The following is a 27,680-nucleotide window of genomic DNA, read 5'->3' as shown; positions in this document are numbered from 1 at the left end:
TGTGTTTTTGAAGAGGGTTGATGATACCCAGAGCCAAAAGTAAGACATCCTCCTCCCAATTATCTTGACAGATCACTTCCACATGTCAAAGACAATGTGTGAGAGAGATTCTTTCTCATAAGTCCCACAGCATATTACGTATATGAGAATGGCCTCGTATCAAGCTTCCTTTGCTTAACCTTTGGCAGCAATTTCAAGATGACAGTTGGGAGGCTGAGAGGGTCCAGTATATCCCATCAAGTAATTTATGTTGAATAGCTGTTTTACTGAGCCATAACTGGTTCTTGCACACTCTAATTAAGGTTGTTGAGAACTATTTTCATGTCAAAAACGGATTAAGGAATTAGAAAGCTAACTTTCATACTGTGACATGAATTTGTTGAGGCTGATGTTTGAGTCTCGGGTTATTGACTATAAAAGCACTGTAATTTGAGGGCAGATAGTGTTAGGCCTAATCCTCTCCCAGCAGATGATTCATTTCTAACTAGGAAAATTTGCCACAAGGCTGGTGAAAGTCAGCTTTAGTAATAAAGCTTTATCTAAACTGAGCTAAGACCTATAGGTGATCAGATTGATGAACCCTCTACTATTAAAGGAAGAGAGAATTCTAAAAAGAAAAATCATTAAAAATGAACTGAATACATAAATGGTACTGGTCTTTGGCTAAACCTATGGTGTCAGAACTATTGTAAGTAGGTTAAAAGATCAGGGGATGCCAGTTTCACTCACCTGTGCCAGGGAATGGATCGCCGTAGTTGGGCAGGTGTCAGAATTCCACTACTCTGCCTGGGGTTTCTGCCTGGGAAGACCAGTCTTACAGTCCAGCTGGAGCTCTGTATGAACCCTGTGTGCAAAGGCTGCTTAGGAAATTCACAGTAGGGTACTCTGCCCTTTTCTTGGTTGGGCTGAGCAGATCTCTCTCAAACTGTATTACACATTCTGACAATTGTTGACCAAAATCAGTTGTAAACCAGAGTTTAGGTTGTACTTGCTGTTCAATAAATTGTTTTAAACTGATGTGATAGTTGCTTTGAAGTTCTCTTTAATGCCACCATCAAATAGCTGATCTTCTCCCAAAGTGTAGCTATCTCCTAACACTATCAAAGAAATGCCAGTGATGGGGGAAGCAAATTTTAAAAAAAAAATTGTTCCTTTATCTTTCAGGTTTTCTCAAGAGGCAATACTGATTTTTTGCTAATATGGGAAGTAATTTGTTTTAGTTAATAGCCAAATTGAAAGGTAAAATGCCTGCCCTATGGTGCCCTATATAGCAAGATCTCAGTGATTTGAACTCAGTGGGGTTCATGAGCTTTTGCTCCAGCTTTTGTTATGCTTCTGTATATGTGATGAATTCCTTGCATCTGAACAATATGTTTCTTACAAGGAATGTAGTAAAATCTTGAATATGCCAACTACTCTGTATGGGAGCAGTTTAAGATTTTCTGGGTAGAGGAGTGGGTTTTTCCTAATCTACAAGGTACACTTGAGCTACATAAGGCAATGAATCCACTGACAGGATGTGGAAATGGGGATCCAGAAACATGGATTCCATTATCTGCTTGTCATTGGTATGCTGCATGATCTTGAGTGAGCTAGGTAAATTTCCTTCATTGCAGTTTCTCATCAGTAAAATGGTGGTGATATTCTTTATAAAGCACAGTGATAAGTATGGATGAAAAATGACTACTTGCAGATTCTCAAACTACTTCTGTTTCCCACTTTGTTGTTGTCCACCTAAACAATTAGGACCCAGTTTTAAGATTGGTCTTTGACTTTTTAAAATTAATTTCCTTTATTTAGTGGAATTAAAAGTTATGAAAGCTTACTCCATTCATAAGCATAACTATGTAATGCCATTTATAGTGGAAAATCAGCTACAATACTGCATCTGCAAATAAAGTACCATCTTATTTTCCAAGGTGCATTGTGGCACATTTAAAAAAAAAAAGTGTTTGAGTCAAGAATAAATCTGACAAGTTACCAAATGGTTAGTAGTTATTTCTGTGTGGATATTTGAAGGTGTGACTACATATTATACCGTTATCTTACTGTTGTTGTTTTACTTTTAATTTTTTTCATTTCTCTTTCTGCTTTCTAAGAGTTCTAGAAGCCAGTATAGCAGAAAATAAAGCAAGTTTGAAAAGGACACATCCAGAAGTATGGAGTGATTCTCCAAACCCCTATGATCGAAAAAGGCAAGACAGTTGTCCAGTTGGATTAAAGAATGTTGGCAACACATGCTGGTTTAGTGCTGTTATTCAGGTAAGTGCGTTTGCTGATTAGCTGTACTTTCTGTTGTAATATAACTTGTATAAAACTGACTGGCGGTGATGGACAGTATCTAAACTTACTTTCCCTCTCTATTCTTAAAGGTAAGGAATGAGATATAGTTAAGCATTATCTGTTTACCATAAGCCTATAAATGTTCATACTGGCTTTAGTGCGGTATGTATAGTGAATTACTGATCTGATTTGGATACGTGAGGTGTCAAAGTAAGTTACAAAACTTGTTAATGATGAAGGGCGTGATTTTTTTCAAAGGTAATGAGGGCCTGTAGCTCACACTTACTATTTTGGCAGCTTCTGGTGCTCAAAGTATTTGAAAATCAAGGAATAAATATTTTAAATAAAATTTTATGTGCAAATGACTTAGAGGTGGGAGGAGGAGAGTGGCTGACTAACCTTTGTTGTTGTAGTTCTACTGATTTAGGACATTGCAATCCCACCACCCAACAATGGACTGTTTGTAGGGTAACCACAAAGTTGGGGTAAGAGGCAGAGATAAGATCTTTGGAAGAGAGGAGAAAAGGCCAGTGTAGCCATAGTCATTCTGTCTTAAATTAGTCTGGCTAGCCCAGCTAATATACGTATACTGTGGTACTGGGTAAAGTGTTTGTTTGTACAGCTGGTATGAAGACTTAATTATTCGTTTGGCATAATTATGTATGCAAAATGTTTTTCACTTTGCAACAAGGTGAAAAGAATTCAAGTGCCTTAATTAGGAATTGAGATTTTTGCTCATTTGGTTTTAACTCCAAAAAGCAGTAAAAGCAGTTTTCAGTAGCCAGAATTGGTATACCAGGTTTAAATTTTGAGTGGAATCATTTAGAGTAAGCTATTAAGAAATAGGTTAAATATGTGAAGTAAATTAGACTGTAGATAATTTCTCAAGGGAAGTAAAATCTCATCACTGAAAATGATCAAGGCAAGATTAGAATAGGAGTGAATTGTATTTCTGTAGAAATCTGTCAGTTCTATCCTGTGGTGATTCAAGAAGATGGACTACATGACCTAAAAGACCTTTTGCTAGTCTAAATAATCTTGAATCTATACAGGAAGGGCCAAATTTTGCCATCCATACTCACAGTAATACGTTACTCCTCGAGCAGTCCTGCTCAGTTCAGAACTATTTGAGAAGTAAAGTACTACTCAAGGTGAATAAGTATACCGCAGCATGTCTCTGAACTAATGAAATGTTGTGTTAGACTCATATCAGATATTCTTTATGCATAATGCTTATGAAGACTTAAAAATTTTTTAACTAAATGGCTAAAGGGAAAATCAGTCCATCTTTAAATGATTGTGGATATCTTGAAAATATGTATCTATTAGCTGTTGAATATTGTGAAAATAACTGAGATCTAATTGGGAGAGAGAAGTTTCTTAATTATACTTTGCATACTGTATGTTTAAGTTGTAAGACCACTCCTGCATCTTAAGACATTAAACTAGATCATAGAATCATAGAAGATTAGGGTTGGAAGAGACCTCAGGAGGTCTAGTCCGACCCCCTGCTCAAATCAGGACCAACCTCAACTAAATCATCCCAGCGAGGGCTTTGTCAAGCGGGCCTTAAAAACCTATAAGGATGGAGATTCTACCACCTCACTAGGTAACCCATTCCAATGCTTCACCACCCTCCTAATGAAAGAGTTTTTCCGAATATCCAACTTAGACCTCTCCCACTGCAACTTGGATATTCCTCTTTATCTCAGGTTTCAGAGTAGCAGCCGTGTTGGTCTGTATCCTCAAAAAGAAAAGCAGGACTTGTGGCACCTTAGAGAACCAATTAATTTGAACATAAGCTTTCGTAAGCTACAGCTCACTTCATCGGATGCATTCAGTGGAAAATATAGTGGGGAGATTTGTATACACAGAGAACATGAAAGAATTGGTGTTACCATACACACTGTAACGAGAGTGATCAGGTAAGGTGAGCTATTACCAGCAGGAGAACAGGGGGAGAAAACCTTTCGTAGTGATAACCAAGGTGGGCCATTTCCAGCAGTTGACAGGAATGTCTGAGGAACAGTAGGGGTTGGGGAGAATAAACATGGGGAAATAGTTTTACTTTGTGTAATGACTCATCCACTCCCAGTCTTTATTCAAGCCTAAGTTAATTGTATCCAGTTGCAAATTAATTCCAATTCAGCAGTCTCTCCTTGGAGTCTGTTTTTGAAGTTTTTTGGTTGAAGAATTGCCACTCTTAGGTCTGTGATCGAGTGACCAAAGAGATTGAAGTGTTCTCCGACGGGTTTTTGAATGTTATAATTCTTGACGTCTGATTTGTGTCCATTTATTCTTTTACATAGAGACTGTCCAGTTTGACCAATGTACGTGGCAGAGGGGCATTGCTGGCACACGATGGCATATATCACATTGGTAGATGTGCAGGTGAATGAGCCTCTGATATTGTGGCTGATGTGATTAGGCCCTATGATGGTGTCTCCTGAATAGATATGTGGACACAGTTGGCAACGGGCTTTGTTGCAAGGATAGGTTCCTGGGTTAGTGGTTCTGTTGTGTGGTGTGTGGTTGCTGGTGAGTATTTGCTTCAGGTTGGGGGGTTTTTTGTAAGCAAGGACTGGCCTGTCTCCCAAGATCTGTGAGAGTGATGTGTCATCCTTCAGGATAGGTTGTAGATCCTTGATGATGCGTTGGAGAGATTTTAGTTGGGGGCTGAAGGTGATGGCTAGTGGTGTTCTGTTATTTTCTTTGTTGGGCCTGTCCTGTAGCAGGTGACTTCTGGGTACTCTTCTGGCTCTGTCAATCTGTTTCTTCCCTTTAGCAGGTGGGTGAGGAAGTTGTAAGAATGCTTGATAGAGATCTTGTAGGTGTTTGTCTCTGTCTGAGGGGTTGGAGCAAATGCGCTTGTATCATAGAGCTTGGCTGTAGATAATGGATCATGTGGTGTGGTCTGGATGAAAGCTGGAGGCATGTAGGTAGGCATAGCGGTCAGTAGGTTTCCAGTATAGGGTGGTGACCGCTGTGCCTGCCTACCTACCTACACAAATTAACTTAGGCTTGAATAAAGACTGGGAGTGGATGGGTCATTACACAAAGTAAAACTATTTCTGCATGTTGCTCAGACGTTCTTGTCAACTACTGGAAATGGCCCACCTTGATTATCACTACGAAAGGTTTTTTCCCCCTGTTCTCCTGCTGGTAATAGCTCACCTTACCTGATCATTCTCATTACAGTGTCTATAGTAACACCCATTGTTTCATGTTCTCTGTGTATATAAATCTCCCCACTGTATTTTCCACTGAACACATCAGATGAAGTGAGCTGTAGCTTACGAAACTTATGCTCAAATAAAGAGAGGGAGGACTTGGGGCACCTTAGAGACTAACCAATTTTTCTCAGTTTTTGATGAATTTCTATTATACGGATGCTGTCAGGCTAAAAAGTATTGTTTTAAATAAATTACTTAAATTAGCAGAGCTGCAGATAGTACCTCAGTCTGTAAAACTAAACAAATTTAAAAAAATTCTGCCAAACTATTCTATTATTCATTGTCTGTTTTGTTCTTTATGTGTGTTCTTCTCTCAGTTTTAATAGTGAAAATGGACCAGTTAGTTTCAAATTTGTTTATAGTCGTGTTCTTCCCAGGGGTCTCATGCCATAGCAAAATGTTGAAAGGCCTGAGTTTTATGTATCTAGCTAAATTTTTATTAACACCCAATTTTCACAGATACAGTCCAGTGGCCCCTCTTGGTCATGCACCAGATTGTTTTTGGAGGAATCCTGCTGCTGATCCCTGAGTATTTAAAGCAGGGTAGATTTGATTTAAATCAAATTGATTCAAATCAAAAGTCAGGAAAACTCAATTTAATCATGGATTTCTACTTAAAGTGCATTCCTGTTGGTTGTTATAACCTTAATACATATTCACCACTCTCAGCTAGATGTAGCTTTCATTTTTAGAAGGTACACACTATACATTTTTTAAGTGATTTATTTTGAAAACTTTTCAGATTAGTTTTACAGCTATATCAGAAAATGAGTGATTGTTTGGTTATTTCATTGACCACGGGTAATTGAAGCAGATATTTATAAAGTCATTGGGATGTGAACTATCTCCAATTCAACAGGTTAATCATTAATATTTGGAGGATTTTCTTGCCATGCTGTATTAAGAGAAGAATGTCACCAGACAGACATTGAAATTGTTTTATTTAACAAAAACAACAACGTTGTATATTCTGGATTTTTTCTTCAACAGCAAACATATATTTTAACAAAACAAGCATATGAATTTTTTAGTTTAGTTAAATATTCAAGTTTTTTAAAATCAGGTTTGTTTTTGTTAAAATTGTTTAACTAAAATAGGTAAATGAAATATTTTTTTCAAAAACAAATTAAATAGACTATGTCAGCCAGGTCAACGTGATAAACTTAAAATATTAGCTTCTGCAGCGAAGTCAGTCATCCTTACCTTCATTCTCCTGTTCATAATCTGGTAAAGAAAAACAAGCTTTCCTGCTTTTTCAGGTCCCAGACGATTTCTCAATTTGGAATGAATTAGTCCAAAGGAAGAAAATATTCTTTTTACACTGGCAGAAGAAGCTACTGCTATTTAAAAGTGAGATTATCACTTCAGCAGTCTTTGAATCCAAGTGCTTAAGTGACTTCCACCAGTTCGCTGGTGTGACTTTCTTTAAAACATCAGCAAACATATATTTCTTGAACAGTTCACCCTTTGCTCTGAAGTTTATTATCGTTGGCATTATGGAGGGATGATTGCTGGATGTCCATGTCATAGCCAACTCCTCTTCTTCGGCAGTTAAGATTTGACCCTGGTACTGAGTATTGAGAATATTTGCAAGAAAATGAGCTGCAGATAGTGCTTCTCTGATTCTTTTTTTTAATGCTTGTAATTTAACTGTCATTGCACATTTCTCTTTTTAACATCTCACTTAGTTCCTTCCAAATTTCAACAGCATCAGCAATAAAACATCTATTTCCCTGCATTCTGTTCTAGGCTACAGAAATAAGCTTCAGGGTACTCAGCATGTGTTCAACATTTCTCTTAAACCCAATGTTAAGAACTTTGGCTGTGACAGTGCCATCTATTTTTTCACCATTTTGTTCACAAATTGTCATCAGATTAGGCCAGTTCTCGATATAGTGCTCAACACAGTCCACTCCTGACTTCCATCGCAGGTCTTGTGGGAGAGTTAGCTTGGTTCCTCCGGCTTTTTTCAGAACAGCTGCTACTAAGTGGTTGTTACAGAAGTATGTTTCAATTTCAACATCAGTGTGCCAGAAATAAAGGCTAAAGTCTTTGGCTAGGAGGTGCATCAAATGAGCACTGCAACCATATGTTATTAGCTTGGGACTCCCTTCTAAGTAATTTCTTCCCATCTTGGATACATTTGCAGCATAGTGTGTGACCAAGCTGCGTACTAGACATTTGAATTTTTTTTCACAGTTTGTTATAGCTTTTATTGCTACTTCTTGTAAGTATTCTGTTGTGTGTGCGTTTCCTGATGTATCAGTTGTTTCTGTAAGGAAGGCCTTCCCTTCTTCTGTTGTCAGACAAGCATATACAACAGGGTCATTGTGGACATTGCTCCACCCATCAAGACTCAGGTTAACAATTTCACCCTGTAGACCTTCTGATCAATTTCTTTCATACACTTTATCCAGTGATTTGCCTGCAACATCTGCTCTGTTGGGTGGACTGTATCATGGTCTTAATGACTGAACCACGGTAATGAAGTGTGGGTTTTCAATCGTACGGAAAGGAGAATTTGTTGCATAAACAAACGGGGCAATTTTTTTCATCAGTTAAGTCTTTTTTGTAATCTGCTGATTATCACAAACTTATCTATGGTTCTTTCTGGATGATGAAGATTTTTCTTTTGTTACAGGTGATATACTGTGACTGACATATATGATGTGACTGAAACACTATCATAGGCAGATAGCTCTGAAACTATAGAAAATTATGGTGATCTTGAAGGTGGAGAGTCTTCAGAATCCTGTAGGTTGAGGATGGATTCTCCTAAACAAAATAAGTCAATGCAGCTATTTAATTATTATTACCATACTGCTCGTTTAGTATTACTCATTGCATTCACTGACAGTACTACATTAAAGGTGAAATTGTAAAAAGATGATCTGCCTATTTCAACTATTTATTTTTTATCATAACTGCATCTAAAATGATAGTACCATAGAGTAACAACTGTACTTTTTGCTCAAACGTGAGAATTCAAGAATAGTCCAGAAGGAAGACGGGCAGTCCTTAAAGAAGTATGAAATAAAAAAAAAGTTTACCAACCTGAAGATCCTGTATGTTCAGACATATTCCTTTCATCATCTTCAACGCAGCTTCCTTCTGAGAAGGAACACTTCTCATGATGATGTTTCATTAGGGCAACCAGGCCATGCATTTCTTTGTTGCACTGTTTGCACTTTGCACGTATGCCTGTCTTACCCACAGGTAGAGGAACTTCTTCATTTAAATATTCCCGAACTGGGTCTCTTTTACAGCCTGCTGCCATTGTAGATTTTTCCTTCTAGGGAGCAAATGGTATAGTAAATCTTAAATCGATGAAGGCTATACTCAGAAAGACCTCAAGACTTCAGAAATATGCTGCTCAAACAGTTTCACTTTTGTTTCTGCTGCCTGTCCCTCCTTTCTCACATTTATCTCCAGAATTCTCCTTGTCCAGATCTATTCCCCCAATGATCTTCTATTCATTGAACTTTTTGAAACTTTGCACTTTTAGCGAGAGATAAGGGACGGACTCTGTGTACACAGATTTTCAGAGGGACAATAGGGTTGAGGTCTGTTATTTCTCACCTCTTATTTATTTATTTTACAATATTTTTGCTGTTAACAAGCATATTATATCTGGAGACACAAATCCACACTTTGAGAACTGCAAAATTTAGCATCTCTGATGGTATCTTCTAGACCAGGGGTCTCAAATATGCAGCCCACAGGGTTATGTCCTGCAGCCTGCCAAGCTTTCTATGTCCCCCCCTTCTCCGCAGAGTTATTTCCTGCGGGCTGCCAAGTTGCCTTCCCCACGCTTCCCTCCCCCCAGTGCGCCACATCCCCACTCCTCTGCCTATATCCATGCGCTTTCCGCCGCCAAACAGCTGCTTTCCGGGGGCGAGGAGCAAGGAGCTGCAAGCTCAGTGGAAGAGGTGGGACAGGGGCAGGGATCTGGGGAAGGGGTTGGAATAGGGGCAGGGAGGGGGCGGAGTTGGGGGGGGGCTTTGGGGAAGGGGGTTGGAATTGGGGCAGGGAAGGGATGGGAAGAGGAGAGGCATGGTCAGGGCCTCATGGAAGGGGTGGAGTGCGGGTGGGGGCAGAGGGGTGGCTTTTGTACCTTTTTATATGGAAAGGTGTCAGTGATGTCCCTCGTGGTGGTTCAAGTTTGAGATCCCTGTTCTAGACTGAGTACTGAGTTCTACTGGGTAGCTAGAAAGATTAACCTAAATAATCTATACAGAAGCCCCTGGAATCCCATAAAATTGGGTCCCTAATCCATGAACTATTGGAACTCATTTACGAAACTTTTCTTAAACATTACATGAATATATTGTCTCATACTATAGAATTATAATTTATAATCTCTATTCCATGATGAGATATCTTTGAGCTATAATGTATCTTAATTAAAACTATCTTTAGATAGCTTTTTTCTTCCAAAAAGCATTTATCAAAAAATCCAATTTTAAATTAATTAATTGATTTTTATCCACCCTGGTTTAAAGCTTCTGGATTCTGAACAGAGTCCAGGCATTGCCCTAGTCTTGGGGTCCCTAAGCATATTCTTTGGATGCAGACCTGCTGTCTAGCAACCTATTCTACAGTCTTTGCAATCAAATTACCTTGCCCCTTGAATCAGGGTGAGTGTGAGGGACCAGCAGTATTGCTTAAGTTCTGGTCCATCCCAGAACTCCTGATAGTATGAGCCTTCTGGTTTCCTTCTTCAAGGGTCCACGTGGTGAGGTAGCATATAACAGAGACACTTTGCCCAGAATTTTAACGTTATTGCTCTTTACTTGATCCTATGAGAAATACACAGACCTAACAAAAATTAACATACACACGTTCCTGCCTTAGTTTCCTCACCCCTCCAAGGCATTCTTTTGGCAGGTGTCAGGGTTGTCTGGGGCTGTCCAGTGTCCTTCTGTTGCAGTGTATTACTGGGGGGGGGGGGGGCTGTGACCATCAAGACTATACGGGGTACAAAAAAGAACTAGATAAATTCATGATGGGGGAGGATAGGTCCATCAATGGTTATTGGCCAGGATGGGCAGGAATGGTGTCCCTAGCCTCTGTTTGCCAGAAGCTGGGAATGCGCGACAGGGGGATGGATCACTTGATGATTACCTGGTCTGTTAATTCCCTCTGTGGCATCTGGCATTAGCCACTGTCGGAAGACAAGATACTGGGCTAAATGATACCTTTGGTCTGACCCAGTATGGCCATTCTTATATTCTTTCTTCCTCAGCTCAGCTTTTCTTATCTTGCTCAGTTAAAGTCCTTCCCCTCTCTTGCCCAAACTTCCTGTAAGATCTTTTATAACTTCCTGATTAGTCACCAGTTTGTTAGTTTTGCTTGATAAGCTTCCACTGCTCCAGGCTGCATGCAGACCAGCTTGGTCCAACTTGTTTTCCATGTTAGCACTCTCCTTAGCAGAACTAATTGTGGTCAGAGTACAGTCATTAAGGTTAAATACTCCCCATTGTCTTCAGTCTGGCAATAGCAGCATCCACCTTTATATGGGGGCATTCAGCGAGCACAATTTTCATAGCAGAAATTTTATAAAACTTCATAATATCACCCAGAATTCATAAATAGTACAAGAAAAATCCCCAAATCATCACAGCAATACTGTAGGTTTAAAAAAAAAAAAAAAGCCCACCACTCTTGGAAACATTTATCTTGACACAATGTTGTTTTAACCCAAAACTCAAATTGTGAAAGAAACTTGACTTGGTAGTTCTTTAATTTGTTGCTTTGCCATTATCTCATTCACAGATTCCTGTCAGATTTTCAAGAAGATTGACTTTAGCATTCTTTAAATGTTTTTTTTCTAATTTGATACAAAAAGTCAAACATTTCTAAGAAACCTTTATGTATAGTTTAGGTTTTGGTCCATCAGCCAATGGAAACACTGAACTGTGACTAGAGAGTTTAGAAGTTTATGCTAGACCTATGATCTCATGTTAGCTTCACTCAGTGTGTTATTTTATACCTTGAAGCGGGATTATAAAAGGACTGGCCAGTTTTTTATGGTCACTACTTGTATTGTGTGAAATTCTATAGCATTCAAAATTACAGTGTTACACCTTGATAAATTGTATATTTACTGTTCATAATTAAAAAAAGTAATCAAAATAAAATTATTCTCCTCGTGTATGTTTTCATAATCTTTTTGATTTGAAAAAGTAGGTTATGTTTTGCCTGTCAACTAGAGAGAGAATTATGTTTCAGACAACCATACTAGTATACTCCGTGTAGGTTAATTTTGGACATTATCTAATTCGGTATTTATTTAACCACAGGATAGACAGACTCCTTGGGTTGCATCAACTATAAAAATATTTCAGGCCTTTTTTAGGATCATTTTGAAACCTGATACATTTGATTAGAGGTCAGCAATATCTAGTGTTGCCTACGTGAGTCACAATAATATACTATGCAACATAGTCCAAAACAAACTGAAAATAAATGCAAAAACCAGTGGTGCATTTTTCTGTTCTGTTCTGCACTATAGCGAAGCTTATAAAAATACATTTAACATTTCAATGTACAGTCTCTTATGCAATATTGCTTGGCTTCTACTTGTCAATTTTGATTTGAACATATGATCGACTAGTTCCAGTTCCATTTGAGGAGTGAAGTTACTTAGAGCAGCCATTTATAGAGTGGCAGCAAAAAACCTGTTACAAGAAGCAAACATTTCTAGAAGTGGCCTTTATTATGTATTGTGTTGAAGCATGTCTTTTTTTTTTTTTAACTGTGAGTAAGGAAGTGGAGTTTTCTCAATTTTTATTTAAAGACCAAACTTCAGTTAAATAAAGTTCTGTAAACAAAATCAAATTAAGTAATTTTTAATAATGTACTATAGCTTTAAAATACATTCAGAAAGCTATTTAAGGATCCCATATCAAAATAGAATACATGTTTAGATCTCTAAAGACTACCAATGAATCCATATTAAAACAAAGTGGTTGTAAAATGAGTTTTCCCTTCACTTACTTGCCAAGACATAGTTCAAGCCCTCAGGAATTCTTCCTCCTCAAGTACACTTGAGAATCACTAACATGAGAAGTATTAAGAAATGTATGTGGATTCTTTTGTACAAGTTTAGAAATATTAACTTGGTAGGAGAAGTGCAGAAATTTGAGAGCTTAGAATATGTTTTTAAAACATTCATAATTGTAAGTGTACGGATTTATTCTGTTAATGAAATAATATCCTAAGCTACTCATATAAATGCTAAATAATAGCTTGGTGGTGGCTGCTATTTGTTGTGATGTTGCACTCCACATGCTTTATGAAAGTGAATGATGTAACTGAAATATGCTTTATGCAAACGGTTTCTTATAATCTACTGAGTGTGTTCACCTTATTTGTATGCATGTATTATTCTTGTACCTGAAGAATATGAAGAATAAGTCTGAGTTCTGTGACAAAGCTCTGTCCTTGTCTCCGTGCGTTCCACGTTTCTTGGCAGATTTCAATAGCCTCAGAGGCTCACTGACCCTCCATGTAACCCTTCTCTCTCTAGAGACAAGGGTCACAGTGTACTGAGCCATTTTCATCATAAGCCAGGAAGGGAGGTAAGGAGAAGCTATTCTCCCTTGCACAGTTTCTGTTGTCTCCCAGTCTCAGTGATTAATCAGGGAGTGGGCAAAGGGGGGAGCCCGGGCCTGCCCAACCTCTACTCTGGGCTCCAGCCCAGGGACCCTGATAGTATCAGCTATGGTAGCTGACCTTTTAGAAACAGGACACATACAATTCCCTGGGCTACTTCCCCACAGCAGCCCCCACTTCCTCAGGCTCCACTTCACCCTTACCTGAGGGTCTCCTTCCTTGTGCCTGATATGGGGTGTACTGCTCAGCCTCTCCAACAGCACAGCTTCCTCCCACAACTCCTGATGTCCGCACCCACCTGACCAACTGGGAAGCTTTTAACTAATTTCAGCCAGATTAGCTTCAGGTGTCCCAATCAACCTAGCATTCTCCCTGCCTTCTTGAAAGTTCTTAATTGGCCCCAGGTGTCTTAATTGACCTGGAGTAGCTGCCATTTAACTTGTCCTGGTACCAGGGATTTGTTTCGCCTGGAGCTAATATATCTATCTCCCACTACTTTTCTATAGCCATATGGCCTTGCCCCGTCACAGTTCCTTTTGTAATTATGCAAAGTGTGGGCCATTAATGGTGGTTTATAATCTAGATGGTTCCCATTGACTAGGACAATTGGTTGTAAATGGTTTATTTACCTGCAAGCCTTCCTGTGTACCTGTGGGCCAGCCGATGGTTAATGAAGAATGAGGTCTTTCAGGAACATGTGACCATGTCACCTGATAATGAAATCCATCTTAAATCTAGTACTTTTCCATTTAGAAGGCGGGGTGAGGACCCAGAGAGACAAAATTCCCGCCTTGTGTCAAAGCTATAAAAGGGGGTGGAGCAGGACAGAGAGGGAGGCCAGTCATGAGAACCCCTAGTTAACACCTAAGATTTGTGCTGGAACTAACAAGGACTATACTGGGGAAAGGATTGGGCCCAGACTAGGAATAAGTCTAGTCTGTGAAAGAAGCTTAATGGAACATATGAGGGTGAGATATTACCTGTAGTCAGTTTCTTAATGTATTAGGCTTAGACTTGGGTGTTTTTGCTTTATTTTGCTTGGTGACTTTGTTCTGTCTGTTATTACTTGAAACCATTTAAATCCTACTTTATAAAATCCTTTTATTTATTAATGAACCCAGAGTAAGTGATTAATACCTGTGGGTGCGTTCATATCTCTATATCAGTGTTATAGAGGGCGGACAATTTATGAGTTTACCCTGTATAAGCTTCATACAGAGCAAAACAGATTTATTTGGGGTTTGGATCTCATTGGGAGCTGGGTATCTGGGTGCTGAAGGCAAGTAACCTGCTGAGCTGTTTTCACTTAAAGCTTGCAGCTTTTGGGTCCAGAGTCTGGGTCCGTGTTGCAGCAGGCCTGTGTGTCTGGCTCACCAAGGCAGGGTTCTGAACTCCCATGCTGGCAGAGAAAATGGGCTCAGAGGTAATCTCAGCACATCAGGTGACAGTCCCAGGGGGAACCCTGTGACCGAACCATCAAATTTGTATTCTGGTAGAACCGAGGGGTGCCAGTCAGGATTGGGGCCCCATTATCCTAGATGCTATACAAACATATAGAAAAACTGGGTCCCTGGCCCAGTCTACAACCTACAGCCCTGATCTTGCAAACACTTACGCATGAGTAGCCCCACTGAGCTCAGTGGGTCATTCGTCTATGTTAAGTAGAGCATGTGCCTAATAGTTTGCAGAATTAGGGCATAATTTAAGAAAGAGTGATCCTAATAGATACTAAGAAGGAAAGTGGGGCAATGGAGAGGTTAAGGGTACAATGATACAGAGTATCAGTGGTTGCTACTGTCGGGTCCATAAGCTTGCTGTGTGTGCAATGTGTTGATTCTAAGGCATTTAATTTACATAATATTACACAGACACAATCCTACATTAATCATTGTGTCAGAGCAGCAGTTGACTAATGTGTAGTAAATAAGGCCTAGGGCTGCACCTTGTTCAGTGTTCACAAAACAACATACTCAACAGCTGCTCACTCAGTGAGCACCATCCAGTCTCTGTAGTGAATCAGAGAGGGTCCTACACAACAAATAGTATATGCACGTATGTCACATGTGCCACATGAGCTGCATGTTAGACAATGTGTATTTCTTTTACACTTAGTTCTGTGGCATTTCCCTAGCTTTGAGAATATTGGGATATGGGCGTTGGAATTTAGTCAATTTTCATGGTTTGCCAAAACTATGGTTTACAATAAATTCTGAGACAGTTCCAAATTATATTTCTCACTCCTCTTTGAACTACATCAATGTTCTTGTTTTGGGGTGGGTTTAATTAGATGGGGAAAAGCTAAATGGAAAGAAAAGGGAAGGGAGAGGGGACTTGAAGAGGAGGGGAGAGGGTGACAGGACAGGGAAAGAGGGGTAGTTGTGCAGTGACGCTGAGGTAACGACTGTGAGGGAGAAGTTTGGAAAAAAACTGTCAGTTAGCATGGTCTCTGAGCAAAGCTGTCCATGCTTTCAACAACATACATCACCAGACACTTGGTTAAACCCATTATTTCCATTTGGAGCTTGTCTGTTTTGTTTCTCAGCCAGATTCTATTTTAACTGCCTAAACTTTGTCCCTGTGGAGTCGGACCTTAAAATACTATTTTTAAATGAAATAGTAGCCGTAAGACTTATTAACTTGCAGATTCTTTGTTTTTGACTATTCTTACCTCTTTCTAGTTTCTAGCATTCCACTGTGATAGTGTTCTTTTGTGGGGGCTATTCCTTCCTTTATGCCTAAGGCGACTGTTTCATCTTTAGCAGGAGATATTGCCTAGCTTTTTTCTCTGTCTTGTCACATGCTCTAGACTTTTTTTTTTAAAATTACAATGCTAAAGATTTTTGGTCATCTGAGTCATTATTTGAGGGGAGGGATAGCTTAGTGGTTTGAGCATTGGCCTGCTCAACCCAGGGTTGTGAGTTCAATCCTTGAGGGGGCCATTTAGGGATCTGGGGCAAAAATTGGGGATTGGTCCAGCTTTGAGCAAGGGGTTGGACTAGATGACCTCCTGAGGTCCCTTCCAACCCTGATATTCTATGATTTATCATGTGAGAGGGATATCCCACTAACCCAGCCTTACTCTTCTCATAAACAATCATTAATACTGCCTGTGCTACCATTTGTCTAATAGCACAATTGTGTGTCCATACTGGAACATGTGTGAGTGATGTCAGGGTGCTGCTGCCTTTTAATTATATGTCAGCGTGGAGTGTCCTGTTAGTAGTTCTTGCCAACAATCCTGTTTGCTCATCATGCTCATTTGTAACAGTGCTCTCTGGTTTTCTGTTAAGTTCTCCTTTCCCTTGGTATGGGTACTCTTGACCCTTCTTTGTGCTAGGTTTTGTTTTCTTTCTCTAGTTCAGTTTGTCATGTACTTATTTAATGTGTCCTCCAAAAGAAGCAGAAAAGATTCAAACTTTGTTGCCAATTCTGTTTGCTTCTTTTCAGCTACTTTCCATGTGTCCCCTATATCTTTCATGCTTTGAATGCTCAGTAGCTTCTTTATTGCTCAGAGACTTCTTGGTGTTTGTGTATTTTTCGCTGTGATAGGTCTGACAATATCCTGCAATTTTCTGGACAAATCGTATTGAACTACGTTAAAATATCTAAGGAGGTCATTGTATTAAGAATGTGAATGGGTTTATGTATTATAATGGGATGGTATGTGACTTCTTATATGGGGGAGACAGCACTCATGTAAACACTGGGAAGTTTTATGTGCTTCAAAGGACTCCTGTTTTGAAACACTGAACCAAACAAGATGTAATTTTTTGTGGAGTGGTTTTAATAGGAAATATTTGGGAAGAGGGGAATGCAAGTTACTCATTTCTGGAGTCATCCTTTTGAAGCTACAAGACTGGCTGATTACCTATTAAAGGTCTCTTCAAAGGCCAAAACTAGATAAACGAGGGACTCTCTAACTTGTGGAGGAGCTAGTTCTGAGAAAAAGTGGTTATGAACTGGTGACCACAATTAAAAACTCTGTGTGGGTTTGAAGGACCAATCATTAACCAGAACCATTGCTGAAGTTTGGGGATGATCTCTGGTAAGCCTGTCAGGGTGCGTGTAGGTCCTTTTATTGTTTTTAATGTTTTCTCTGTAATGCTTTTATCTTGAGAATAAAAGCGCTTGCTTAGAAGGAGCTGTTTGGTAACTTATGACTGCGGCAATCACATTGTTGTTAGCCTCTGAAGAGAAAACAAAGTGCAGGTTAGGCAGTCCTTCCTGGGGAGTTATCACAATATAATCAGGGGAAATACCCATGTCAGGAGGGACAAGAGACTCATGACTCCACCCAAGAGAGGTGACTACTGAAGAGCGTGAAGCCTAGAGTGGTTACCCTTGCTGAACCACTAAAGGGAAATGCAGGCGAAGTTGCCCTGACCTGGGATTTCACCATATTTCCCCTCTGCTTTAATTTTTCTTTTTTCTATCAAACAATCCAACTGCCCTGATCCAATTCTCCGTGCTCTAACTTTGCTGCTAGAAGCTACCAATTGCTAGGCAGCATGTTCACTCTTCCTCAGGTTTCCTATGCAACTTGTTGCCATGGTGCTCCCTGTCAGTGTAGGCATATCTGGCAGAGAGCCACCATTCCCAGCTCAGATATGTAATACATATTTTCAAATTAATTAGAACTTTATACAGCAGGTAGCTTGAAGACCTAACATGTTTGTCATGATGTTTGGGGTACAACCCAGACCAGTAAGGGTGTGTCTCAACACTTGCCCTGCAACCCTGAGTTCCTCACAGTGCTTTGCTGCTCTAGCATCAAAGGGTGTTACCGAAGAATGGACTCTATTTAGGCTCAACATGATAGAGAACTCAGAGAATCAGGTTTTATCTTGATTGACAAATAGAGGGAAACCTAGTTAGCAACATGTATATTTAGATCATCTAACACTTACCACTGTGAAAGATTCTTTTGGTGATTTATTTTTTTAGAAGCTCTCACACCTCCATTATTTCCAACTCATCTTTGAAATTTCTGCTGGAGAACTCTGGCTAGGGAAGTGTCTTTTCCTGATCCCCTGAAATTCAGTTCAGTTTTAGCTGAGAAGTAAGCTAGTAAAAATCACTATTTGCTGCCTTTTGTTTGCATGGCTCATGAGAACTTCTGCTGCATGCCAAAATCTATGAACATGAATATTCCAAAGAGCTGGGCCATTTCAAAAAGTAGCAGTAGAAGGCATCGCACTGGTAATACTTGAGAGCTGCCAGAGGAGCTGTAGTGAGAAGCTAAACCTGACAGTTGGCCTTAGCACCCCCCCTTCCCCCGGCAATAGAAAAACAACATGGTGCCTGGCTCAGGAGCTCTCCCAGTGTCAGGGGAGAGAGGGCCACTGCTTTTCCCCATGCCCCAGCATGTTGTGTCAGTAGCACAGCCTTCTGCTATTGTCAGTGGCATATTTCAAGCAGCAGAAGTGTGTTACTTGCTGAAACTTCAGGATTCAATCCCTGATGATGCATGATTGTGTAGTTAGTACAGTAGTACATATTAGAATTTGTTTTTACCTTTTTTCCTTTGAAAGAACCCTAAGAAATTATTATTTTTAAATAATAGCGATATCAAAATATGTTCACACTGCGCTAAGCCAAACACTCAAAAATTAAGATATTGTTGTCTATGCCAGTGCTACTGAAAGTGGTGGTCCGCGGACCGGTGCCGGTCTGCTAGCCGTCAGCTGCCGGTCTGCGTGCACATTGGAAAAAAAATTGCCGGTCCCCCCACATCAGATAGCTTGAGAAGCACTGGTCTATGCAACCTTAATTCGTCCCCCATGTCTATATGCATTATGATGTAGTTATACCATTTTTTCCCTCAGGGCCTCTGCCTCATTCAATGCACAGGATCGATGTGCAAGGGGACAGAATTATGATTGCCCAGACGATCATAAATCTGGCATTTCTGAACTTTAACTGTTGGACTGTGCAACCAAATTTTAATTTTAACCTAAATTTTTTTAGTAGGAAATTTATAGCATCTCAGTACTGTTTATGATCTGTTCCTTTGATGCTTCTTGTAGGGTATGTCTAATCCTGGACTAATCAACCTCATGGCAGTTTGACAAACCTTTTTAACAGAGGGTTTAGTAAATTAATTTGTTTTACTGCAACTTAGTTAACCCTTACTTTAGCTATTCAAGTTTACCAAGGCCAAGAGTAACTTCCTGTTGCTCTGTCTACTCTTAAATAGCATGCTTTTCAAGCCCTCTTGTTGAAATCTTTTCTCACCCTTATTTTGCCAAGTAAAGAGCTTAATCCAAACCCCATTGATGTCCACGGGAATTGTTCCATTAACTTCAGTGGGTTTGGGTCAGGTTTAAAGTGGATAAATAGTTTAAAAACACAGAACAAAAACACACAACTCTTTGCCTTAGTTGTTGGGAGGAGTGTACTCCATTATGGACAGGGTTTCCGTACAATATTATTTCTTGCTATTAGAGTAGTTTCTTTTGTAATGATAATATTGACCCTAATGGTGTGCATCTTTTACTCAAGTAAAACCAAGCTTGCTGAAATTTTTTTCAAAATGTCAAAGATTTGGGTAAATTGAATTAAAGTTAAAAGGGGGCAAAACTAATCTACTGGAGTATTAGCAGTACCAAGTTGTCTCAAGCAAAATACCTTCATTAATAACCAGCATCGATCAAGCTCTAACCAAGTTGTAATAATTTATTCTCTTAGAGTAGAAATAATATCTGATTTTTAAAGATGTCATCAGGCATGCTACTCAAGAGTGTTTTTGATACTGCACAAAACACAATCTCTGACACGATCTCTTCTCTGTGGTACTAAAATCTAAACAGTGAAAACTACACAGACATTAAGTACCCTGGATGAGCTGAGGAAGCCTATTACAGTGATGAAATACTTTTATTAAATATGTAAAAGCACTTCCTATATGTAGAATATATTGCATATTAGTTAATGTATAATAAGTACTGTAATCTAAGTGAAGAACTTTGCAAAAATCCATGATGGGTATCTCTCTCTCTCTCTTTGTGAAGGTGTGTTATTAACCCAACTTGAAAAACGTCCATGATTTTGGGTTTCAGCTAAGTTAAACTCTTCTACATTTTCCCCCAGCCTACATCTGAGTTAATTTTGTATTTTTTTCTCTCTCTAAATGATTCCAGCAATGAAATGGGCATATTGTGAAATGCTGACAGTTTCATTCCACATATCTGCCAGGGCTATTTTAATTGCTTAGACTTTATCATTGAAACAATGGATGTCTCATTTATTTTCTGTTTTCATCACTTTAGTAAGCAGTTTGGTTTTCTGTAACCATTATAATGTTGCCAGTATCCATTGTTTTATAGGTGGTATATTTGCACTTGTGCTACACAGAGAACCTCTCACCAAATTACGCTATTATTTTGTAGCATCTCACTGATTGGTCAAGCACCAGTATTCAAAATCGCTTCAACCTCTGAATTTGAGAGAAAATGACCTATATGAGAGATTCCTTTGACACTTAAGTTACCCTTTCCTAACTGAGTTTTAAAAATACATAAATTATTAAGTTATATGTAACTTGCAATGTGGGAAATGAAAGTTAAATAAAATTTTACCAGTCTTTTCTTAGATTTATCTCTCTTTTTTTCCCCTAAAGAAAGAAACTAAAATAGTTGGTAGCCAAATATTTTCAAATAGTAGTCATACATTTGGCATTGAAGCAACTTGCTGGCAATCTGCAGGCAGAATTTGAAAGGTTCCTTTCAGAAAGTGTCTGTCTGAAATTACATAAAACAGCCTGTTGATGGTCCTGCATCTAGAGGCATCTTTCTGCTCGTACCCAGAAAGAATTATTTGGTTTTTGTTGTTTACTCGTATAATGGCAACTGGTACCTAAACAATAGTGAAGAATCTGTTCATGGTTTAGTTATATACTTGTTTGCTGCTTTAATGTGTTCACTCGTCTCTACACATCAATAATTTAATGCAATATTGAGGTAGATACTTATTAATCCTTAGAGTATGGAGGATATAGATGTTCAGTGTTACACACTGAAGGCTGTGTTGTGTACAATTGGCATTATGTGTATTCCTTTAACACCTACAGACCATTCATAAAATCAGAATCCCCATTATATTGCCTGCTCTAGAAAAATACAACAAAAAGGTGGTCCATATCCAAAATAGGGTCTTACAATAAGTTTTTTTTTAGGATTTTTCTATTTCTCTTGAATCACTAAAGCAAGTTTCATCTTGCTCCCTTGTGAAGTGCTGGATGATGCCTCTCCGTTTCTTCCCATTTTCCATCAGCTGGGAGCCTTAGCTTACCTGCCTTCTTTAGAATTCTAATAGTCTCATCTCTGTAACTGCTAATACTGGTTGCTTTCTGTTGTTTCTTGCTGGTTCCTAGGAGTAGAGGGAGACTATATTGGCAGGCAACAGGGATGAGATGTGCCTGTGGCAGGACAGGTCAGCACTTGACCCACCCAGAAGTCCTGCCCTATTTTCCCAGTAGCTAGAAACCCTTTCTGGCAGGCTTATTGCTCTCTGATGGCTCTGCTGTAATTTCTCAGGTGATAGGAAATCCACTAATTTCCAACGAGTTCGAATACTGCACTTTGTATTTTACTGCAGAAAATAAAATACACAAATATATTAAAAAATGTAATAGTGTTAAGTCCTTTTGGAATGAATGGGATTTTCAATATTCATTGTAATGTTTTTGTGCTAAGCATTACTATATACTGAGAAACTTTTTGCAGTACTTTGCAAAGAACACAAACTCAATAGTAAGAATATTTGATTTAGTTTGATTTAAATTCCCAAAAAAGGAGGATTATTTTTAGTTACCCACTAAAAATTAAACTCATAAGACGTGAAATATCACCCCCTGGACTAATGCCTTCTCATCAAGGATTCAGCTTTTTAGAGCAAATACTTCATTGTTATGGGTTTAGGGCTATATATAGAAATGAATGTAGCTGCCTTCTATTGAAATATTCTTAAAAATCATTCATGGTTAAGTGAGTCAATTTATTTTAAAGATTCCTTTTCATCATTGTTAATCACTTGTATAGCTTTTTGGGAGTTATTCCTCCCCCGTTCTACACTTCGCAGTTAATTCTCTCCATGTTGTTTGCATGACAAGTACTTGAATGCAAAACTTATGGTGACAAAGAAGGCTCTACCCTAATTTATGTGATTAAAAATGTGTGGCAGAGAAGAAAAGGTTTAAGTAAGCACTCCACTTGTGCACTGTCTGGGTTTAGTGTGGGGATCATTAGCGATTATAGGAAAAGAAAAATTATTACAATAAATTATGTGAATCATCTTCATAGTAACTTTTTTTACATTAGCGCTTGATAGTGGTGGTGAAATGTATACTAAAATATCAATAGTTTTTTTTTTACTTTATTAAATAACTTCCAATTCCATTGTTGCTAACTTTAAGAAATAAAATGGTTGCTTAAACCAACCGGGATTTTCTGCTGCATAGAAAATATATGCTACTTGTTCTACCTGGGCAATGAAATCATAATGTTGTAATTTATATTTATGGCCTCACAGTAGTCATCTTGGTTCCTGCTTGTCATGTCATAAAATAAGAATGTAACTTCACAGGAGAAAACTGAATCGTATCCTATGCTGGTGTCCAGTGGTGTGGGAGAGGACCTTTGGAACCTCTTCTTGACATCCTTCCTTCATGAAAACAATAGTGCATGATAAGTATAGGTGTGTCCTAGGGCGTGACCAAGCTGACATGTTTGTGCTGCGTCATATCACCAGGAGGCCGTGGTGTGAGCTAGCTAGCGTTCATGCTGCCATCATTAAGCACTTGGCAAGAGATGGTTGTGCACAGGTTGCTCCTGATCAGAAAAGCATGAAAGTGCACCCTAGAATCCAGAGCTCAGCTACGTTTTGTCTCCAGGACGGTCTCTCTGTTTGTACCAGCTAGGGAATGTGCAACCGGCCTATAAAGGAAATTCACGCATCTGTCATATGAGTGGGAGGGGGGATGATAAAACGTTGCTTTTTACGTCACACTTTAAAGATTATAAACGCTGTCTGTCTGGTTGGATGAGGGACAAAAAAGTGATTTTTGTTTGTTTTTGTTTTTAATGATTTGACATTCCAGAAAAGAGAACTGAGGTAATTTTAGTGATTTTTTTTTTTCTAAATGTCGTCTTGGCCTAGTGCAAGACTTTGTCTGCAGTCATTTCCATTCTGAGGTTGCCCATTCTTCGTCCTGTGCATTTTCAGTTTGCCAGGAAATTGTATTGTCGTTGTTTTTCTTCACACGGTACTGAATGCCATATTGAAATGAATATAGTGCAAAGAAAATTCACGAAAAGAAGAACACAAGGGAATCTAGTGATTCAAGAAGCCAGGGGGGAAATTGGGGATTTAGACAAGTCCTCAAATTTCATGTCTGAATCCCAACATCTCAGTAGTTTGGGAATATTCTGATTGGATATTTGGATGATTTAGGCTTGTCACTAATAGAAATATTCACTAAATAACTCTGATCCTATGGAAGAGGAATAACGCCTTCCTGCTTTGTGGTCAGGACCCACGAGAGAGATAAGAAATGTAATCAAAAGCATAACAGGATGGTACAAATCAAACTTGAGTGATTGTTTTTTTATTTTGGGATATCAATGAAAACCCTCCATTAATAGTAAGATTTGGATGCTGATTGATTCTCTGCTCTATTTTAGGAGATCAGTTGTTCAACTTGAGCTCATGTAGTTGTGGGTTTTTTGTGGGTTTTTTGTTTTTGTTTTGTTTGTTTTTTTAAAAGGACCATATTTATTATATCTTACAATTTGTAGCTTGTAGCGAACCATATTTTATTATGGCCTGATTGCATGATCTCATCTCATATGGATATTTATTGCTTATGTGAAACAGATAAGAATTTGCAGTGTGTATTGCTGATGGTCTTGGATATAAGTAAGACTGAATGGTATAGGTATGTTCAATTACCGGGTTTTGGTGGCTTGATATTTAGATTTGTGAGGAAATTTAGATTTATGGGAAACCTGTATTTTTTTCTTTTGGAGAAAAATGGTTGGGCTCAGAAGTACTCTCCTGGACAGTTGCATGCAGACTTGGCCAAATTCTTTACTCCTATAAATTGGTACAAGTCTACAAGTCAGTTTACACCAGCAGAGAATTTGACTCAGTAACTGCAGTACAGATGTTCCTTACCTTACTAGTTCTAATATTCAAGGCAACAGTCAATATGGCATAAAATTTGGAGCCCCGTTACTTGCCTTTTGGTACGTAATGCTTTTAGGCCTAGTTTCTACCATCCTTCCTCACATGGCATTAATATTTTACTCTGAACAGGTTGTCATAGGACTATTCAAGTAGTAAAATACTGCTCTAGGTGAGTAAATGACTCTTCCTGAGTACGTATGGGCTGCTGTTAAATAAGCTGTGAACATGTTTTGGACTTCGATACCTAAATACTTTGTATGAAAAATTTCTGACAACCCTGAATAAATCTGTTCTAAAAAACATAGTGGACAAAGTGCATAAAATAAGTTGTTACACAGATGTTTCTATATTCGTCTAGGAGTAGAAGTAGACACTTAGCTTAGTAAAGTGTCAAATACTCAGTTGATACTTCAAAACCACTAGTTTACCAGAAGCTTGTTAATCCCAGCGAAGTGGTGGGTTCAGTTTTATGTCAAAACATCTGCTTGTGTATAACTTTCTCTGGGGGGGGAGGAAGTGTACTTACGTACTTGAATTTGGCCAGCTCAGCTGCTTGGCTGCATGATAGCACTTGAATTAGTCATGGGAAAAGGCCAGTCTTTGAATGTTATCTGTCAACTGATTTATTTTGTACATATAATAGTGTTGTAACTTATTTGATGAAAAGCCCATCAACAAAATGCATTACATCATCTGAAATGTAGCTTTGCATCATTCCTCTTGAGTTGCTAGAAAGAAGAATAAATTAATATTTCAACTTCCTAGCTTTGAAGGGTATAGACAATATACCTGATGGATTTAATCATCCTTGTTTGAGTGGGAAGAAAAGGAGATGCTTAAAGGTGACTGCCAGGGAAAAAATGGGTTGCTTTTTTGGCTCTTGTATAAAGAGATTCTGAACGGCTTTTTATTGTTTGTTAACCTTAGAAATGCTAGGAATGTCCTCTGTTGAAGGATTTAAGGGTGTAAAAAGGATTTTAATCTTAGAAATAGCTCTTTTAACCCTTTATTGAAGAGAGGATGTTGGAACTTGACCAAAATGATCTTTTCTCCAAACTGTTTAAGGTAAAAAAACCCTCAGTTTTAAATTATCCGAATAAGAATAAAGTGCCATCACAATCAGGTTTCACTTCCTTGCTCTGTGATGTAATATAATCCTGCTAATTCTCAGTGGTCCATACAGTTTTAGGTTGCCTACCCCATGTAGAACCAGTTGCAAGATCTTAGATGCTTGTTGGGTAGACAATATGACTTTCTAAAGTAATTCAGTAAAACACCAGCAGAAAAATCCAACATTTAGGGGATTCTTTGTAGATCATGAAGAAACAAAGGGCACAAGAACTCCCCACCATTGCCCCCTTCTTGCAGATCAACTTTAACTTACCAGGGTCCAGATTCTGCTACTCGTACTTACAGTTAGTAGTACCTTATTCCACAACTCGTCCTATTGAAATGAATAGGACTGTGAGTTAGAGTAGCAGAATCTTGCCCTAGGTGGTCTTTAGGGAGCTGTAGCTCTTTAGCTCTGTTATAGCAGCTCACTGGATTTGGGAGACCTCAATTAAATTCCCAGCTCCACCACAGACTTCTTTGTGTGTGATGTTGGACAAGCCACTGAGAGTATGTGTACACTGAAGTGGGGGAAAAAAGTCTTAGCGCTTGGGTCAACTGATTCGGGCTTGTAGGGCTCATGCTGGGCGGTTAAAAATAGCAGTGTAGATGTTTCCACTCTGAAACGTGCTGCCAGTCTCTTCCCCTCCTCCCCCCTCCAACCCCCTCAGGTAGACATACCTTCTGTCACTCTGTGCCTGAAATCCCCATTTGTAAATTGTGGATACTAATACTTTCCTACCTCACAGGGGCGTTGTGTGGATACGTACATGAAAGATTGAGGTGTACAGGTACTGTGGTGATGGGGGACATATGAATATCTTACATTTATGTTAAATATTGTAAGAGCTGAACCCCTATCTTCATGGAATAATTTCTGTTAGTTTGTAAATCTGTTAGTTTGTAAGATTATATAAATCTTAGAAATCACATACAAATGACTCTTATTTTTAAAGACTCCAGAATATATATAAAAGAAATCATATACAAATGACCTTTTTTTACACTGCCATTTGTCAATACACATTTTTCTCTCTACTGTAAATATGGCAAGCGAAGTTTTCAATCTAAATAACGTGTGTAAGAAGAACTTCAGAATGGCATGTATCTAACAATGAATTTATTTTGCTAAGGCACATTTGAAAGATTTTGTTTTCCCCTGCAAAAGCATTTGAATATTTCTTTTTTAATATTTCAGTCATTATTTAACCTGCTGGAGTTTCGAAGACTAGTTTTGAACTACAGTCCACCTGCAAGCGCTCAAGATTTGCCCCGAAACCAAAAGGTAAAATTAGAAACCTATATTTCCAGTGACTAACATGGCATTTCTGTAGTAACTTCAGTTTCATACTGTGTGTGACTGCTAGTTGTTAGTAATTTCAAAGGCACTAAATATATTTACTTTGTGCTTTTTGTAGGAAGGGGAGATTGGAGGCATTGTAAATTCATGGTAGAATGGAGGGCTGGAAGTTAGGAGATCTGGATTTACTACGCTTGGAAGGCTTCAATAGCATAGTTATACAGGCATACTATACTAGCAAAACATTTCCAGTATGGATGCAGCTGATAGCAGCAAAATTTCACTTTTGTTGTTGCAAGTTAATTCCACCACCCCGTGCAAATAAGCTAGACTGGCCAAAGCACAGTTTTGCCTGTATAACTGCATCCACACGAGGGGCTTTTGCCAACACAACTGTGTAGATCACAGATCGCGTCTCATCACACCCCTTAACTAATATAGCTATGCCAGCAACAGTTTGTAGCCTAGACCTGGCTACACTCACTGTTTAATATTGGGCCTGATTTTCACAGATCTTAATTATCCACAGATCCTCCTTTTGAAATTAAGTACTGTACTATTTACTGATTCATCCTCTCTCAACAGACTTGGGAGGCAGGCTGGTTTTGTGCCTGTGGCTCTAGAATGGGACTTAGGATTGAATTCCTAGCTTTGCCTCAGACTTCCTGTGTGACCTTGAGTGAATTACTTAATCTTCTGTGACTCAGTCCACAGTATGACAAAATAGGGATAATAACTTCCTTGCTCCTGGGTGTGTTTGAGAGCATAAATTCATAGGTACTTGGGATGCTCAGATTCTACAGCGATGTGAGATAGGAGCAAGCAAAGCCTGGAGATGTTCATGGCCTGATTTTCAGAGGTTGGTCAACTATAAGTCACGGCATCTCTGAGTCTTTTGAGTAAGACCACAAGACGGTGCGCAACTGGTACCATGTAGGCTGTAGTAGGAACTT

General features: G+C 38.9%; 1 protein-coding gene across 6 annotated transcripts in view; it reads left to right on the top strand.

Moving 5' to 3' along the window:
• The window catches only part of USP25 (ubiquitin specific peptidase 25), a 146,098-nt gene that overhangs the window by 53,556 nt on the left and 64,862 nt on the right, over window positions 1–27,680 (top strand). For all 6 annotated transcript variants that reach the window (XM_077819893.1, XM_077819886.1, XM_077819879.1 and 3 more), the window contains exons 5-6: window positions 2,100–2,262; window positions 26,626–26,712. In XM_077819893.1, coding sequence (XP_077676019.1) covers window positions 2,100–2,262; window positions 26,626–26,712 — 250 coding nt within the window. The remainder of the gene's footprint in view (window positions 1–2,099; window positions 2,263–26,625; window positions 26,713–27,680) is intronic.

This window comes from Eretmochelys imbricata, chromosome 1, assembly GCF_965152235.1.
Source record: "Eretmochelys imbricata isolate rEreImb1 chromosome 1, rEreImb1.hap1, whole genome shotgun sequence".
NCBI lineage: Eukaryota > Metazoa > Chordata > Testudines > Cheloniidae > Eretmochelys > Eretmochelys imbricata.
Note: the sequence above shows the minus strand (reverse complement) of the source record. Positions and strands in the feature narration are given on the sequence as shown.